At 46.3% G+C, this 18034-nt stretch overlaps 1 protein-coding gene across 3 annotated transcripts in view; it reads left to right on the top strand.

The window, feature by feature from the left end:
- The window catches only part of LOC142661264 (uncharacterized), an 84901-nt gene that overhangs the window by 26101 nt on the left and 40766 nt on the right, over window positions 1-18034 (top strand). For 2 of the 3 annotated variants that reach the window (XM_075838650.1, XM_075838651.1), the window contains one exon: window positions 3843-4498. The exons of the other annotated variant lie outside the window; for it this stretch is intronic. In XM_075838650.1, the coding sequence (XP_075694765.1) occupies window positions 4034-4498 (465 nt within the window). In that variant the 5' untranslated portion in view covers window positions 3843-4033. The remainder of the gene's footprint in view (window positions 1-3842; window positions 4499-18034) is intronic. 3 annotated transcript variants of the gene reach the window in all.

Raw genomic sequence — 18034 nt, 5'->3', positions numbered from 1 at the left:
TAGGGAGCGTAACTAGAATTTGAAGAGCAAAGTCAGGAACAGGCCCCTACACCTTGTAAATTGAAGTAAAATAAACAACAGTATAAGGCCTCATGCACACGACCATAGTATTTTTTTTACTGAGAAGAACCGTAGTCATCCCCATATTTGGCAGGCTGTGCACAAATACGGTCCGCATCTGTATTTATGGATCTTCCCAAAAAAAAAAGGAGGCTACAAATGATGTCACCAAGATGTCCTAACCTCTTGAAAATGTCACATGATAGCCGTCCAGAATAATGAATGCGTCCATAGACTTCTATGGGCGAGTCAATGCCACAATTGCAGACAGGAATAGGACATATTTTATGTTTTGCAGATAATTTTTACGGCCCAAACACACATCCGTATATATTGGAAAGGTGTCAGTGGTCTATAGAAATGAATAGGTCCGCAAATTATCCGTAATTACAGATAAAAACTATGGCCATGTGCAGGGCCGGCTCCAGGTTTTTGCGGGCCGTTGGGCGACAGACTTATTAGGCTCCTTTGCGGGGGAAATTTACGGCGGCAGTAAAATGGCAGAAAACGTCAGTTTGTGCCCCCATATAGACGTTAGGCCCTATTTATGCCCCCATATAGAAGTTAGGCCCCCAGTTTGTACCCCCATAAATTTAGTGCCCTCTGTAGATAGTGCCACGCAGCCCCCACCCTCCCAGGTGGAGCCACGCAGCCCCCACCCTCCCAGGTGGAGCCACGCAGCCCCCACCCTCCCAGGTGGAGCCACGCAGCCCCCACCCTCCCAGGTGGAGCCACGCAGCCCCCACCCTCCCAGGTGGAGCCACGCAGCCCCCACCCTCCCAGGTGGAGCCACGCAGCCCCCACCCTCCCAGGTGGAGCCACGCAGCCCCCACCCTCCCAGGTGGAGCCACGCAGCCCCCACCCTCCCAGGTGGAGCCACGCAGCCCTCACCCTCCCAGGTAGAGCCACGCAGCCCTCACCCTCCCAGGTAGAGCCACGCAGCCCTCACCCTCCCAGGTAGAGCCACGCAGCCCTCACCCTCCCAGGTAGAGCCACGCAGCCCTCACCCTCCCAGGTAGCGCCACGCAGCCCCCACCTCCCAGGTAGCACCACACAGCCCCCATATTTGGACAGTGATGTCAGGGGCTTCCCTGGAGACCGAGTCCCGGAGCAGAGCCGCTAGCGCTCTGCCTGGGACTCCTTCTGTCCTCCCGACATCACTGTCCATATATGGACAGTCATGCCGTGACAACGGCAGCGACAGCACCCTGAGGCCGAGTGGGCCCCCCCAAGGGTAGTGGGCCCTGGTGCTTACCTGGGTTCGCCAGGTGCTGACGCCGGCCCTGGCCGCGTGCGTGGGGCATAACTACGTGTAATAAACAGCAATAAATGGATGAATAATAGTGCCATACAGCATAGATCATCTAAATAAAGAAAAGCCAACATTGTAATGCTAGACAGCGGAGAGAGACACTGCCGTGTTTGTTCCCCAGAAAAAAAAACTAACCCTCCAAGTGTACAGATTCTGGTGATACTAAATTTAAGGGGACACACATGTAGCACACCTGTAGCTTGGGCACTTAAGGAGCTACGCCTGTACCCGGGATACTTAAGGAGCTACATCTGTCGCCGGGGCACTTAAGGAGCTGCACCTGTAGCCGGGGCACTTAAGGAGCTGCACCTGTAGCCGGGGCACTTAAGGAGCTGCACCTGTAGCCGGGGCACTTAAGGAGCTGCACCTGTAGCCGGGGCACTTAAGGAGCTGCACCTGTAGCCGGGGCACTTAAGGAGCTGCACCTGTAGCCGGGGCACTTAAGGAGCTGCACCTGTAGCCGGGGCACTTAAGGAGCTGCACCTGTAGCCGGGGCACTTAAGGAGCTGCACCTGTAGCCGGGGCACTTAAGGAGCTGCACCTGTAGCCGGGGCACTTAAGGAGCTGCACCTGTAGCCGGGGCACTTAAGGAGCTGCACCTGTAGCCGGGGCACTTAAGGAGCTGCGCCTGTAGCCGGGGCACTTAAGGAGCTGCGCCTGTCGCCGGGGCACTTAAGGAGCTGCGCCTGTCGCCGGGGCACTTAAGGAGCTGCGCCTGTAGCCGAGGCACTTAAGGAGCTGCGCCTGTAGCCGGGGCACTTAAGGAGCTGCGCCTGTAGCCGGGGCACTTAAGGAGCTGCGCCTGTAGCCGGGGCACTTAAGGAGCTGCGCCTGTAGCCGGGGCACTTAAGGAGCTGCGCCTGTAGCCGGGGCACTTAAGGAGCTGCACCTGTAGCCGGGGCACTTAAGGAGCTGCACCTGTAGCCGGGGCACTTAAGGAGCTGCACCTGTAGCCGGGGCACTTAAGGAGCTGCACCTGTAGCCGGGGCACTTAAGGAGCTGCACCTGTAGCCGGGGCACTTAAGGAGCTGCACCTGTAGCCGGGGCACTTAAGGAGCTGCGCCTGTAGCCGGGGCACTTAAGGAGCTGCGCCTGTAGCCGGGGCACTTAAGGAGCTGCGCCTGTCGCCGGGGCACTTAAGGAGCTGCGCCTGTCGCCGGGGCACTTAAGGAGCTGCGCCTGTCGCCGGGGCACTTAAGGAGCTGCGCCTGTAGCCGGGGCACTTAAGGAGCTGCGCCTGTAGCCGGGGCACTTAAGGAGCTGCGCCTGTAGCCGGGGCACTTAAGGAGCTGCGCCTGTAGCCGGGGCACTTAAGGAGCTGCGCCTGTAGCCGGGGCACTTAAGGAGCTGCGCCTGTAGCCGGGGCACTTAAGGAGCTGCGCCTGTAGCCTAGGGGAATCGGCGAGCTGCACCTGTAGCCTAGGGGAATCGACGAGCTGCACCTGTAGCCTAGGGGAATCGGCAAGCTGCACCTGTAGCCGGGGCACTTGGCGAGCTGCACCTGTAGCCGGGGCACTTGGCGAGCTGCACCTGTAGCCGGGGCACTTGGCGAGCTGCACCTGTAGCCGGGGTACTTGGCGAGCTGCACCTGTAGCCGGGGCACTTAAGGGGGCACACCTAACACGCTGGTGCATAAAAGGGTTGTGTGGAGACTGGCCATGCTGCCGAATTTTTACCTCTTAGCAAGACAGGGGTTTGTGCCTTTTTTCCATGTTTTAAATGGTAAAGGGCACAAGAGTTAATTTACTTGAGCTGGCCCCCTCAGGCCCAGGCCCCGTAGCGGCTTCCACAGCTATAATTACACTCTTGAATGATCAATAGGCATCTAGAGAACAAACGTGTGTTTTATAGACAACAGCCTTTCAGCTGTGCAGGTAATAAAGTTGTACCCAGTTTCCCTGTTGTTGAGCGCGGGATTAACCCTTTCAGTCCAGCGACGGTTGTAAATACTCATAGAACCCAAAGCCTTTCTGTATCAACTTCGACCTTTAAAATGAATTGTGTGGGAAATAAGCACCCGGTAAATATTCCTGTAGCAGCGTGAGAATGACTGCCTGTAAACTGCCTGTAGCTAGTGCATGCAAATGTGCACATCTCAGGCTTAAATCTTGGTAAACAAAGCGTTGCATGCATGATTCAGCAATGATCGTCAGATCTCACCAGCACTGCAAAGGTTAAGGTCACCAGATAATATTTGCTGAAGATCTTTTGCAGAAAATTGGCTTGAAGAGGAGAAAGGCTCATCTTGTGATTTATGTGTAGCCTGATCCAGACTCGTAAGCCACAGAGAGAGAGAGAGAGAGAGAGAGAGAGAGAAATCTAATGTATTCCGAAGCCGATGAGAAGCAGCAGCCAATGGGAAGAAGTCAATTGTTAATGAGTAGAAGAGAGGTGGAGGATATTCTTCAAGTGTATAAGTGTTTAAGATACTGTAGTGGTGCATGATCATAATCATTGTATCTTTCCACAGGGACGGCAGCAAATCCGCAACCGGCTTCTTTATGGAGAGAGATAATATCTGATACGATTGACTAAGGCATTTGATTATGAATCATCTAACTCCAGCTTGTGGCTACCTGGTGTTGTATCCAAATCAAGGTTGTAAGGTGCAAACCTACAAAACCGAGATACTGAAGGACTGGAGCACCTGAGCCAGAAAAGATGGAGAAAGTAAAAGGTCACCTAGACGATGGGCAAGAAACCCAAGAGCGCCTCGCAATGGATACGGCAATAAACACCCTAGTGGTTGTCCTCGTGTATATTGTGGTCAAGGTGAGCGTGGATGGTATCCGTCAATGGAGAGCGAAGGTTTCTATTCTAGTGGTGGGTGCTGGACCGATTGGAATAACGGCGGCCTTGGTTGCTGTCCGCTCGGGGAAAGTGCTTCATTTGACCATTTTGGATGAGCGCTCAAGGACTTCTTTGCTCTGTCGGCCGCAGCAGATAGCCTTGGACCCAAGAAGTGTCAAGTTCCTCCTGGCTTTGGGAGTTGACTTTGACAATATTGAAGGATGTTGGCACAATGACCACTTCTTCACCAAGATTGGAGTTTTCCAGGAGCATCTTCTCAGCATTCTGGAGCAGCGGAAGCAAACACTAGATATCAGAGTCTTGCTGGGAACCAAAGTAAGTGTTACAGATAAGATGTATAACTTCATTATATTAAATATGTAGCAGAGCTGAATTTGGCGTTTGTCGTAGTGCTTCGCTTTTGGATAATAGAGTAAGACTTGCAATCCTACGTATAAACACTGCAACACATTGTGATAACATAATTAATTTCAAACGACCCTGATCTCTGCTGTATCTGGCAAACTCCACTCTACTACATCTGTTTGTGTTACAGCTAAGATCAACATCCTTTACCTCCAGTAGATAATGTTCTCAAATCCAAATCAGATTGATGGTCCGCTTAAAGTGTTTTAATGCGGTTTTTTTTAAATGACAGATTTGAAAAAAATAAAAATTAAATGATTGTATGTAAAATAAAATTCCTATCTATCCATCACCTGACGTCACTTTGCCTTGTTGTTTGGCACTGTCTAAATGCTGTAAAAACGGGATGTGTGATATGATGTCATTAGTTCGCATGTGATGTACATCTGGGAAGTGGCGAGGGTGGGTGGATTTATTTACAATGGATTTGTGTATAGGTTTTTGTAAAAAAAAAAAAAAAAAAAACACACAAAAAAACTGATATACAATGAAATTGATCAGACTGCACCCATGGCTCGCCAGCGCTCTACCCATAATATTAGATTAGGGAATCAATACTCATGCAATTTTCTTATATATGTTTTAAAGTTGCGCTATATTTTAATATGGGATGTGCATGTAAAGTAGCAAAAAATCCTAATTGTGTCCTATTTTTTTGTTTTTATGTTTTTTTACTTTTAACCTCCTAAATTAATCCGTATTAGCCATATAATGACTGATTAAGGGCTTATACAATATCTCCCTTTGTAAATATAGCTTAGTGTTTATTTGGCTTCAATAAAAATATATGTTCGTGTTCTCCAACCTGTAGCTCTCCTGCTGTCACAAAAGCACAACTCCCAGCATGCCCTGACAGCCGATCACTTACTGATCGGTGGTGGTCAGTCTGCCAGATCTCCCACTGATCCTTTAAGGGTTAGTCCCATCTCATAAAGTGATGGCATATCGCTAGGATATGCCTTAACACTCTGATCAGCAGGGGTCTGACCTCTAAGACCTTCGCCAATCCTGAGAATGGCCAGCCCAGGGAGCGTTGCTGTGCTTGGACAACTTTGATGGGGACGTAGCGCAAAAGCAGCTCTGTGGCCCATTCATTCTCAGGATGGCTGGGGGTCCCAGAGGTCAGACCCACACAGTTTAGAAAGTTATGGCATATCCTAGCGATATGCCAGTTCTTTATTGGATGGAACTAACCCTTTTAAATGTAGGGACTTCTTCAGTGTTTCCCTGCACAGTGGTGCTTCTTGCCACACACTTTGCAGAGAACTGTAACGTCACTTGAATAATGCCGTACTGTATCGGGGCGCCGCTGTGCAACGAATTGTAACTTCACTTGAATGGGGCTGCGTTGCAGTGCCTAGAAAAACTGGAGATCGTGCTTTGGCCCCTTTAATCTACGGATCGCGGTGGTGCCAGAAGTTCGACCCCATGATCAGCAATATGCCATCACTTGCTATGTTGGGAAAACCACTTTCAACCTTTCAAGCAGATCACATACACCAGTGGTCTTCAACCTGTGACTCTTCACTTGTTGTAAAACTAGCAAACTAACTCTTTTTGCTCTTTAGATCGGTGGAGTCCCAGATCTTGGATTCTGACTGAACAGAATATTATGGCATATCCTAGCAATATGCCCTAACATTGTATGATTTGAATACCCCTTACCTATAGATTCTTCTTGGTCACCTTGAACCTACTGTACTTTATGCTGAAGAATATATAAGGGGATTGCTGAAGTATCCATTGCCTATTTTAATGTTGTTCTTTGAATTGCTCCTGTTGACAAAGGACTATAGACTTCAGACTGTCCTAAAACAGCTTAGGGTCTGCTGATGTATACTATGAAACACTGTGGTCTAAAGAACACTGAGGTTGGTAGAGTAAACTGATTGCTGCTAGGATGGGAATGGTCTCCATATTGTAATTTTTGCCCGCTCCTATTAAGCCCTGCCTCTAGCAGACCAGGGCCCTTCAGTAGGCAGATGGCAGACCTGGTGGCCTTTGTTAGACTCCAAGGCTGCCATGATAACTATCGGCACCCCATGATCGCGTCGTGGGGAGTGGAGTATCAGAGGGGGCTCCCATCCTCTTTCTTACAGCTTAGATGCTGCGGTCGCTATTGACATGTGTATCTTAGTGATTAAACGGCCGGGATTAGAGTAATCTCCCATCCCGGCAGTTGCAGTAAAGCGCTGACTGTAACATACAGCCGAAACCCGCTGAGTATGTCAGCCGACTCCACCCCCTTCCCCACCGACCATGATGTGCAGTTACATCTTACGTCGGTAAGGGGTTAAAGGAACATTTTGAGTAAAACTGATATGCTGTTATGCCTTAAGCAGGGCCAGAGGGGGCGATGCATGACACATGGATCCCTCTTTAATAATCTCTGATGCTCTAGTCATAACACCATGGCAGAGATATATCAAAACTGGTGCAAAGGAAAAGTGCAGTAGTTGCCTATGAAAAATGAGAGGTGGAATCTGATTGGTTGCCAGAGACCATTTGGAAAATTAAAGCCGCGACCTGATTGGTTGGTTGCCATGGGCAACTATTCTTCTTTTCCCTTTGCACTTATTTTGATATATATATATCCCCCCATTGTATACGCTATCCCTGGAGTACTCCTTTAACAGATGAGACAACATAATGACGATGTGAGCATGGCAAAATGATAAAATATGGATAAAACACGAAACTAATAAGGCAAATGTGTTATATGGGCCAATTTATGTAGCCGATTTGCAGTTGCATTGCCCAAGGAGACATCTTCCAATCTAGGAAACGGCCTTTTGATGGGAAGATTTAGTTGTTTGTGCGCAGCTTGTCACCATAGAAACCTCTCAAAGAATGCCTGAACCTTTTACCCCTGTCTTTTTTAGGTCTAATATTAAAAGCTTGGAAGGGGGAGAGTGTTTCTAGCACAGATTCAATAGCTACAACCTCTACCCTCTTAGAAACCTTTTAGAAGCTGTTGATGATATTCGTTACTGTTTGGCCAAAAATATACATCGCTGCTCCTGGAATAGTTAGTGGAGATACCTGGATTTTTTTTATTGCTAGATATCTGGTTACACATAAGCCCCGCGCTTTATGACTATTCTACGACTCCATAATATTCATATTTAATATGCATCAGATGCTAAATTAAGCCTTCAGTCCAAGGACTGTCCATCTGTTGACCCTCAGTCCTGTTTGACACCATGTCTGTTGTGTGTCGTCTGTTCTATACCTCTCGTTGATGGTAAATTTACATGATGTCGTCGTACCTCAGGAGGACCTAAAACCCCTCTTCGACGTTCTATTGATGTTTGGGGAGCCCTGATATAGATTTTTATATTGAGTACAGAACCTTTGACCTGTATCTCGTATATTTCTTTCTTACTTTGTACAGCAGAAAGTAAATAATAATAATAATCTTTATTTATATAGCGCCAACATATTACGCAGCACTTTACAATTTAGAGGGAACATGAAACAAACAATATCAGACATTACATAGTGACAAAGTTCATTTACAATTCAAACCTGGGGAGTGAGGACCCTGCTCGCAAGAGCTTACAATCTATGAGGACATAAGGGAGACACAAAGTGTAATAGTGTTTGTTCTGTACAATGGTCCGGCCATTTTTATACACATGCGGTGGTAACATAAAGCTGCATGAGCCGGTCACCAGCCAGTATCCGTGTATGACGGACATGAAGAGAAGGAGTGTGAGGGAATCTTATTCTGATGACTAATCTAAATGGAGGGCCATGGAAAGGAGTCAGATTAGGGAATGTTATAGGCCTGTCTAAATAGATGTGTTTTCAGGGCACGTTTAAAACTGTGGATATTGGGAATTAATCTGATTGTCTGGGGTAGCACATTCCAGAGGACGGGTGCAGCACGAGAGAAATCCTGGAGACGGTAGTGGGAGGTTCGGATTATGGAGGATTTTAATCTAAGGTCGTTGGCAGAACGTAGAGCCCGAGTAGGGTGGTAGACAGAGATGAGGGAGGAGATGTAAGGAGGTGCAGCACTGTGGAGAGCTTTGTGGGTGAGAGTAATAAGTTTGAATTTTATTCGGAAGGGGATGGGCAACCAGTGCAGAGACTGGCACAGATTAGAGGCGTTGGTGTAGCGGTTGGTCATAAAGATGAGCCTGGCTGCTGCATTGAGGATAGATTGGAGAGGGGAGAGTTTAGTGAGGGGAAGACCGACTAGTAATGAGTTACAGTAGTCAAGACGAGAGTGAATCAGAGCAACAATGAGAGTTTTGGCGGTTTCCTCCGTAAGAAAAGAGCGGATTCTGGAGATGTTTTTGAGGTGAAAATGACAGGAGCGTGAAAGTGATTGTATGTGAGGAGTAAAGGAAAGATCTGAGTCAAAAATAACCCCGAGACAGCGGGCGTGCTGCTTAGGAGTTATGATAGTGCCACACACAGAGATGGAGACATCAGGTTTAGGGAGGTTAGTAGATGGTGGGAACACAAGGAGCTCAGTAAACCCCCTTTAAGAAAACCCCCCTGGCAGCACAAGATGCTGTCCCAAAACTAACCTTGTATCCTAATTATGTGTAGGTGTTTGGTAAACTGTAAGCCCCTCGGAGAAAGGTACTGAGTTTGAAGGGGTTGCCCCATCAGGAACCTATGGATGTCCTAGTAGGGGGGGGTGGTACCCTAATCGAGACATACAAAAAGCGGCTCTCGGAATCGGGCTGCCTATGGATTACATATGGATGTCCGCATGTTCTACTACATTTTGCCCTGTAGCATTAGTTGCAGGGGTAATAAGAAGCTGATGTCCACATCACGTGGTTGTTGGGGGTCTTGTGTGTTGGACCCGTGCAAATTACCTGATTGCTACGACGGCTTTCATATTAAAGGGGTTGTCGGTGATGAGTCCACCCCTTCATTGAAAGCTTTGACAGTAAGGGTATGTTCACACGGCCTATTTACGGACGTAATTCAGGCGTTTTTGCCCCGAATTACGTCTGAAAATAGCGCCTCAATAGCGCTGACAAACATCTGCCCATTGAAAGCAATGGGCAGACGTTTGTCTGTTCACACGAGGCGTATATTTACGCGTCGCTGTCAAATGAAGGCGCGTAACTAGACGCCCGCGTCAAAGAAGTGACCTGTCACTTCTTTGGCCGTAATTGGAGCCGTTATCCATTGACTCCAATGAATAGCAGCGCTAATTACGCCCGTAATTGACGCGACGTTCAAGCGCCTGCACATGCCGGTACGGCTGAAGTTACGGGGATGTTTTCAGGCTGAAACATCCCCGTAATTTCAGCCGTAACGGACGCCCTCGTGTGAACATACCCTTACATACAATATCTTTTGTTTGCCCCTACGTGTGCCTAACTTTAAACATTCTGATAAAAACAAATTTAAAGTGGTATTCTGCTAAGCATGATTTATCACCTATCAACTAGATAGGAGATAAATTATCCTTTCCCAAATACCCCTTTAACCACTTCGGGACGAATACTTTTTTGATTTTTTTTCGTTTATCACTTCCCACATTCCAAGAGCCATAACTTTTTTTTTTTTTTTTTCCGTCAATAGTGTGGTTTGAGGGCTTTTCTTTTGCGGGAGGACTTGTAGTTTCTTTGGTACCATTTATAGTTCCATATAATGTACTGGGAAACTGAAAAAAAATTTATTTGCGGGCTGAAAATGGAAAAAACGGCAATTCCTCAATTGTTTTTTCGGTTTTGTTTTTATGGCTTTCACCTTGCGTTGAAAACGACAACTTATCTTTATTCTGTGGCTCAATACGATTACGGTGATACCAAATTTATATAGGTTTATATTTCACTACTTTTATTGATAATAAACTTTTTGTTAAAAAAAAAAAATGTTTTGTGTTGCCACCTTCTGAGAGCCATAACTTTTTTTTTTTTTCCACCAACTGAGCGATGTGATGCTTATTTTTTGCAGGACGAGCTGTCGTTTTTATCGGTACCATTTTTTGGTACCGATTCGAAACATTTTTTGATCATTTTTTCAAATCGAAGTTGACCAAAAAACGATTTTGGTGTTTTACATTTTTTATTTTTTACGGCGTTCATCGTGCGCGTTAAATAACACTATATTTTAATAGTTCAGACTTTTACTGATGCAGCGATACCAATTTTGTTAACTTTTTTTTATTTTTTACATTACTTTAGGGGGAAATAGGAAAAGGGTTTTTGTTTTGTTTTTTGTACTTTTTTTTTTTTATATTTTTTTCACTACAAAAAACTTTTTTTTACTTTTTTTTTCACACACTTTATTAGCCCCCCTAGGGGACTTGAACCAGCGATCGTTAGATTGCAGGTACAATATACTGCAATACGAACGTATTGCAATATATCATCCTTTTTACAGGCATCTGTTAAGCCCTTCATTTGGCCCCTGGTCTGCCATAACAACTGTCGTAACCCCCCCCCCCCCCGATCTCACTCCGGGGGGGGGCGATGAGCTGTCGGAGGGGGCCGTCCCCCCTCTCTTCAACGCCTCAGATGCTGAGGTCGCGATTGACAGCAGCATTTGAGGAGTTAAACAACCAGGAGTGGCGCGATCGCTGCTCCCGGCTGTTAGTCCCGGGTGTACGCTGTCAAATACAGCCGACACCCGCAGCATTTGGAGCGCGCTCCAAACCTCACCCTCACCCGGACGTAATGGCTCATCTGGGTGCGCGAAGGGGTTAAAGGGTAGCTAAACTTTTTAAAAACTTGACGTGTCATCGTGTCAATCACGGAGATCCCCACTAATCGCTAAAACAAAGCAGCAGAAGCGCTTAGTTTCTGCTCAGCTGTCCTCGGAAACGGTGTATGGGCTCAATAGAAAGTCTGAGTCCGTACACTGCTTGATCAGCTTTCTGAGGAAAGCCAAGCAGAAACGAAGCAGCACAGTGCTCACCCGAGCGCTTCTGCCACTATGTTTTAGTGATCGGTGGGTGTTCCTGTGCTCGGTCTCCCACTATGACATGTCAAAAGTTTTTTTTATAAGTTCATTTATCTTTTTAAGGCTCAATTCACATCACGTTTTTGTTTACATTCGGCGCTTATGCTGGTAAAATCTCCCCACGTGTGTGCTGATGGAAAACCCACAAGGGAACTACTGTGAGGCTGGCACTGTGGGCAGCAATATGCCTACTGTCTTGAGGGTATTATCAAGAGTATTCAAAGATAGCCTAAATGGTGCAACTTCTGCCACCAAGCAACAGCCAAAACATCTGCTCGACAAGCAATGTAGCTATAAAAAAATCATTATTATGGAGTCTGACTTTTCACAATAGTCTTTTGGTGGAGAACCCCTTTAAGTTTTAGACCATAAAATCATAATAGAACATTCAAGTTTTCTTCTATCCAAATGAAGTTTCTTCCCCAGTGAATACAAATAAAGATTTTCATCTAGTGGAAAATGCCCAAGGTCCCAAAATAATCTGGCAACAAGGAAATAACCCTCTTCCAAGGCCATCTTCTTCTTTCTCCGGAGCGATGTCTGTGCTCAATTAAATTTTGATTTTAGGACATTATTTACCCTTTCCATGCCAGAATTCAACCTTCACAATTTTTCTTCCCCCGTTTAAATCTTGCAGAGAAATTTTCCAGTGTTTTTCAGCGTGTACACACCGACTGTTATCCAACCTCGCATAACTCCATGGAAAAATCCTGAACGGAACAACATGTAATATACCAACATATGGAAAATCACTGATCCAAATATTTTTCATTTTCCCTACCGTCAACTTTTTGGAAGCGTCCTGTGTGTAGATTTTAATTATATGTAATACTGTAGTATGTTGGTATCGTCTAAAGATCTATTTAGATATAGTGTATATTATTTTTTTATGTAGTCCACTGATGTAGCAGAGCTGAGTTTGTGATATCACCGCACAATGTTCCAACTGACCGTGTGTTATTCGTAGCTTTTCATACTTCGTTGTCAGTTTACGTAACAATGTCATTAAACTTACAAACTCATTTTTTCAGAACTTACTTTATGAACTAGGGCATTGTTAGGCTGAACTAGGAAAACTCTTCTGTTGCCTCAGAGTTGGCAGTACACCGTTCTCTAGAATGATATTCCAGCTGTAGCATTTTAGCTTGAATGAAAAGGTTAAGCCCAACCATGACCATTATTTGTCTATGTTCACACAGAGTTTTTTGACGCGGAAACCGCGCCGCAAAACTCGTCAAAAATGGCCTGAAAATGCCTCCCATTGATTTCAATAAGAGGCGGAGGAGTCTTTTTTCCGCGAGCGATAAAACAGTCTCGCGGGAGAAAGAAGGGACATGCCCTATCTTCGGGCGTTTACGCCTCTGACCTCCCATTGACTTCAATGGGAGGCAGAGAAAGCGTATTTCGCGGCGTTTATGCCCGCGGCGCTCAATGTCCGCGGGCGAAAAAGGCTGCGAAAATTGGCCTGCAGGGAGAGGAAAATCTGCCTCAAACTTCCAAACTGAATTTTGAGGCAGAAATTCCGCCTGCAAAAAACTCTGTGTGAACATAGCCTAAGTCTTCCAACAAACTAGATGGAGAAGTTGAAATTATGCATTTGGGCAGAAAGCATTAGGGCATATAGAGATGGGTCCCCCGCTCAGGACCTCTCTGTATGAGCAAGAATTGAAAGCCGCTCTGAACTAATGGCTTCCGTTCTGGCGGACTAGAGTCATCCATGTATTCCTGGGCCGGCCTTTCAGATCGGCCACTGCATGGAAAATGCATGGCTGGCCGCGGCTTTCCCCGGCAAAATCATCTGTTTGCCGGTAGAAGCACATGAGGCGTTTAGCTGGTGAGACAACCCCTTGAAGAAATATTCTTCAAAATCACCGGATACTTTTGCATGTGTATTATTATTGATATCGCAAACCATGAACACAACAGACTATTCCCACAGTGTTTATTAGTCATCGCAACGCTTGACAACACATTGTACCCTGCTCAAACATTTTATAGAGGGCAATGGAAGCAAATATTTAAACAGTAACGTTATGTTCCGATTAACTGATGAGACTGGAACCTACCATGTAATTAGGTAATAGTCATCCAATACGACAACCAGTCAGACCAGTCTTCCCAGTACGGAACAATGACTTTATTAAAAACATGCCAACACAAAGCCAAATTAATTACTTTAAAAACAAATGTCAACTATGATAAGCATTGCCGGAGTGTGAATCTTTAGTTTACAAATTAAAGTCTAACTTATTAATGCAAACAAAAAATCCCGCACGCGAGAAACATCGAGGACGCTGTCCAATTTTAAATAAATGAACTATATTTAATTAAATATCCCTTGCTTTGTTTTCCTCTGGGGTTTAGTCAGATTGTTGGTTATCTGCCACCGCAAGCTCTGTTTGGCCTCTTTATTAACACAATCGGCAAACACACAAAAAATTTGTTTATTTGCCAAGTGCTTTGCTAGTTATTTATTCCAATAACCGCTTCACTAGAATGTGTCGTAACATTGGAAGGAAAGGAGGAAATACAAACTGTCGTTTAGATGGACTCCACTGTAAAGAAAGAATTTTCGTATAAAAAAAAAAAAGTTGATCTATCCGGTAGTTTACACGTTCTTTGATTCTCTGCCTCATATGGACAATCACATAATTTTGAGTCTAGCGCATCAATGAGACGAAGAAAAAGTGCCACATTGTAAAGTAGAGGGGGGGGGGGCCTGGATAAAAGGCTTGTAGCGTGAACGGTCGTAGGCTTTTCCACATCAGACAGACCAAGATCATTTCAATAAATCCCTTTATTGCCACCACCTACTACTTTCTACATTGTAAACGATAGATGCTCCGTATCGCGATGGAATTATTTCAATGTTACATATCGACGTTGGCCACCTGGTCTTTATTAAAAGCCAAAGTCTTATTTCCTATAGGTCGGAATTGTCACAATTTTTGTGCGACACATGGATCCCTCTTTAATAAAAGACCATTGACCTAAAATTAAACTTGTCACAATCATAGAGCGTTGTACATGGCCTTCGAGGAAGATAAATTCGGAGACTCGGATCGCAACTTGAGTGCATCTTTCTCATGTCCACCACCTTTGATTTAGGACAAACTATTGTCCACGTAGCATGCAATTCTTTACCAGGAGTCAAATGGAATATTTTTGGAAATCCATAGTCCTTTGGGGACTGGTGGCTATCTTCCTTTTGGTGGTGGCATCTAGGATGGTAGGGTTGGGGATTCTGGGATTAAGACACTAACATTAGTTGCAAGATAAATAGATTCTTAAATTCTAACCACCACAAAAAACAATCCGCATCAGAGGACAAAGCCCATGTGGTATATTTTGGGAAATCATGGTTTCACATTTAAAAAGTGTTTTAAGCCTATGATTGGTTCAGAACAAACATGCTTTCATTGTATGCTATTGGCTAAATCAAAATCAATGTCACTTTGTAAACAATTGGCTGGTATCGAGCTACTCCTTATTTGAAAGATATTATTGTAATTGCTTTTGTCAATAAAGTCAGAGAAGGATATTTGAGGACACAGAGACGCTGCTTTGTATACTCATTCTCTCAGATATATTGATATAACCTATGATTTGGATCTGGATAAATTCACGGGGGTGATAATGACCAGGCCTTTTAATGACCAGGGATTATTTTTTGTTTTTTCAATGGTCGAATTCCAAGAGTCATATAACTTCTTTCTTTTTTTATTTTATTCCATGTAAGGGCTTGTTTTTTGCAGGACGAGTTGTATTTTTCAATTGCACCATTTTTGGATGCATGTAATCAGGGCCGCCATCAGGAATTTCAGGGCCCCCTACAGCTAAATTTTCTGGGCCCCCCTACCGTGGCACCGCCTGTTAACGGTACTCTGTCCAGCACTATATCATGCTACCCAGGGCCGCCATCAGGGGGGGTATTAGGGGTACTGATGTGAGAGGCCCGGCCAAACCTAATTAAAAGGGGGGCTCGGCAACAGCCGCGACTTGCCTTTGGTAGAAAAAAAACAGGCCCCTGCAATGGGGCCCATTTTTTTCACCAAAAGAATGTCGTGAGCTGCGGGCCCCCCTTTCAATTAGGTTTGGCCGGGCCTCTCACATCAGTACCCCTAATACCCCCCCTGATGGCGGCCCTGGGTAGCATGGGGGTCGTCATGGGGGCCGTCAAAGACCGCCGCTCGTGCGACCGATCGCGTGCACCCGCAAACTCCCGCGCATGCGCACCTGCGACCGCCTGGAACCGCGCACCGAATTTTGAGGCAGATTTTGACCTGCCCACACTATCTTGCCGCGTTTTTTGCCCACGGCGATTGAGGACAGCAGACAAAAAACGCAGGGAAAAATGCATTTTCTGCCTCCCATTGATTTCGATGGGAGGTCAGAGGCAGAACCGCGGCAAGAAAGGACGTGCTGCTTTTTCTTTTTTCCGCGACTGGCTCCCATTGATTTCAGACTAAATCAATGGGAGGCGGTTTTGGAAGTTGTTTGGTGCTGATTCTGACGCAGTGTCCGAGACAATATCAAGGCCCAAAAACTCTGTGAACTGGGCCTTATTGTTAGGGCTTATTCAGACGAACGTGTAATATGTCGGTGCAACGTGTGTGATTTTCACGCGCCTGGCACGGACCTATGTTACTCTATGGGGCCGTTCAGACTGTCAGTGATTTTCACGCAGCGTGTGTCCGTGTGTCCGCTGCGTAAAACTCACGACATGTCCTATATTTGTGCATTGTTCGAGCATCACGCACCCATTGAAGTCAATGGGTGCGTGAAAATCCCGCCCAGCACTTCCGCAGCAGTATAAACTATGAATGAAAACAGAAATGCACCACGTGCTACAAACATACAAACAGTGTCATAATGATGGCGGCTGCGCGAAAATCACGCAGCCGCGCATCATACGCTGCTGCCACACGGAGCTGTTATGGACCTTTTGCATGCGCAAAACGCCACGTTTTTGTGCGCGCAAATAGCACACGCTTGTGTGAATCCGGCCTTAGGGTAGGAACACACTAGGCATGAACACTGCGGATTTTATGCAACACATTTTATTGTGGAGAATCCGCAGCGTATTACAGTCGCAGCCGAGTGGATGAGATATGAACAAATCTCATCCACACGCTGCAAAAATAATGGACCTGCAGTGTGGCTTTTGGCTTTTTAAGCTGCAGCGTGTCAATGTATTCTGTGGGATCGCTGCTCCTCTGTTGCGGAAATGCTGCGGTTCTGCCGCAAAAATCACAAATGAGAAAAAATAAAAAGGCACTTTTTTAAATTTATAAAAAAGTTTAGACTTACCCCGGCCGTAGTCCTGGTGACGCGATCCTCTATTCTTAGTGCAGCTCGGCCTCCTGTCATGACGTTTCATCCCATGTGACCGCTGCAGCAGTCACATGGTCTACAGCGTCATCCCAGGAGGCGGGGCTACGTTCAGAAGAGAGAGATGCGTCGCCAGGACTACGGCCGGGGCAAGTCTAAACTTTTTTTTCCCTGCAGGATTCCCGCAGCGGACACGCCTCACCAAACCTGCGCCACTATTTGGTGCGGTTTTGCTGGCAGAATTCCCTGCGGCTACCGGGGCGGATAAGCTGTGTCGTTTTACTCAGCATATCCGCCTAGTGTGTCCCTTATGATGTCGCTCCTGGAGCTCCTGCCGGTCTCTAAATAGGCAGTTGGTCCAGTAGAATTTGGAATTATTTTTTTTTGTGAACCAGCTTAAAAAAATACAAAACTTTTGTGTTCGGGCCTATTCACATAACCGTTCGCTTCCGTTCCAGGGTTCCGTCTGAGGTTTCTGTCGGGTGAACCCCGCAACGGAAAGTGAAAGTGACAGCACAGCTTCCGTTTCCGTCACCATTAGCGCAGTCGACTACGCTATTGATTCCGTCCGAAAACCAGCCAGAATGGTGACGAACGGAAACCATTAGCGATGTTTCCGTCACCATTGAGATCAATGGTGACTGAAACGGAAGCTGTGCTGTCACTTTCCGTTGCGGGGTTCACCCGACGGAAACCTCAGACGGAACCCCGGAACGGAAGCGAACAGTGATGTGAACAGGCCCTAACACAAAAGTTTTGTATTTTTTTAAGCTGGTTCACAAAAAAAAATAATTCCAAATTCTACTGGACCAACTGCCTATTTAGAGACCGGCAGCAGCTCCAGGAGCGACATCATAAGGGACACACTAGGCGGATATGCTGAGTAAAACTACACAGCTTATCCGCCCCGGTAGCCGCAGGGAATTCTGCCAGCAAAACCGCACCAAATAGTGGCGCAGGTTTCGTGAGGCGTGTCCGCTGCGGGAATCCTGCAGGGAAAATAAAGTTTAGACTTGCCCCGGCCGTAGTTTAGGTGACACGTCTCTCTCTTCTGAACGTAGCCCCGCCTCCTGGGATGACGCTGTAGACCATGTGACCGCTGCAGCAGTCACATGGGATGAAACGTCATGACAGGAGGCCGAGCTGCGCTAAGAATAGAGGATCGCGTCACCAGGA

Source organism: Rhinoderma darwinii, chromosome 9, assembly GCF_050947455.1.
Source record: "Rhinoderma darwinii isolate aRhiDar2 chromosome 9, aRhiDar2.hap1, whole genome shotgun sequence".
In the NCBI taxonomy this organism is placed as follows: domain Eukaryota; kingdom Metazoa; phylum Chordata; class Amphibia; order Anura; family Rhinodermatidae; genus Rhinoderma; species Rhinoderma darwinii.
Note: the sequence above shows the minus strand (reverse complement) of the source record. Positions and strands in the feature narration are given on the sequence as shown.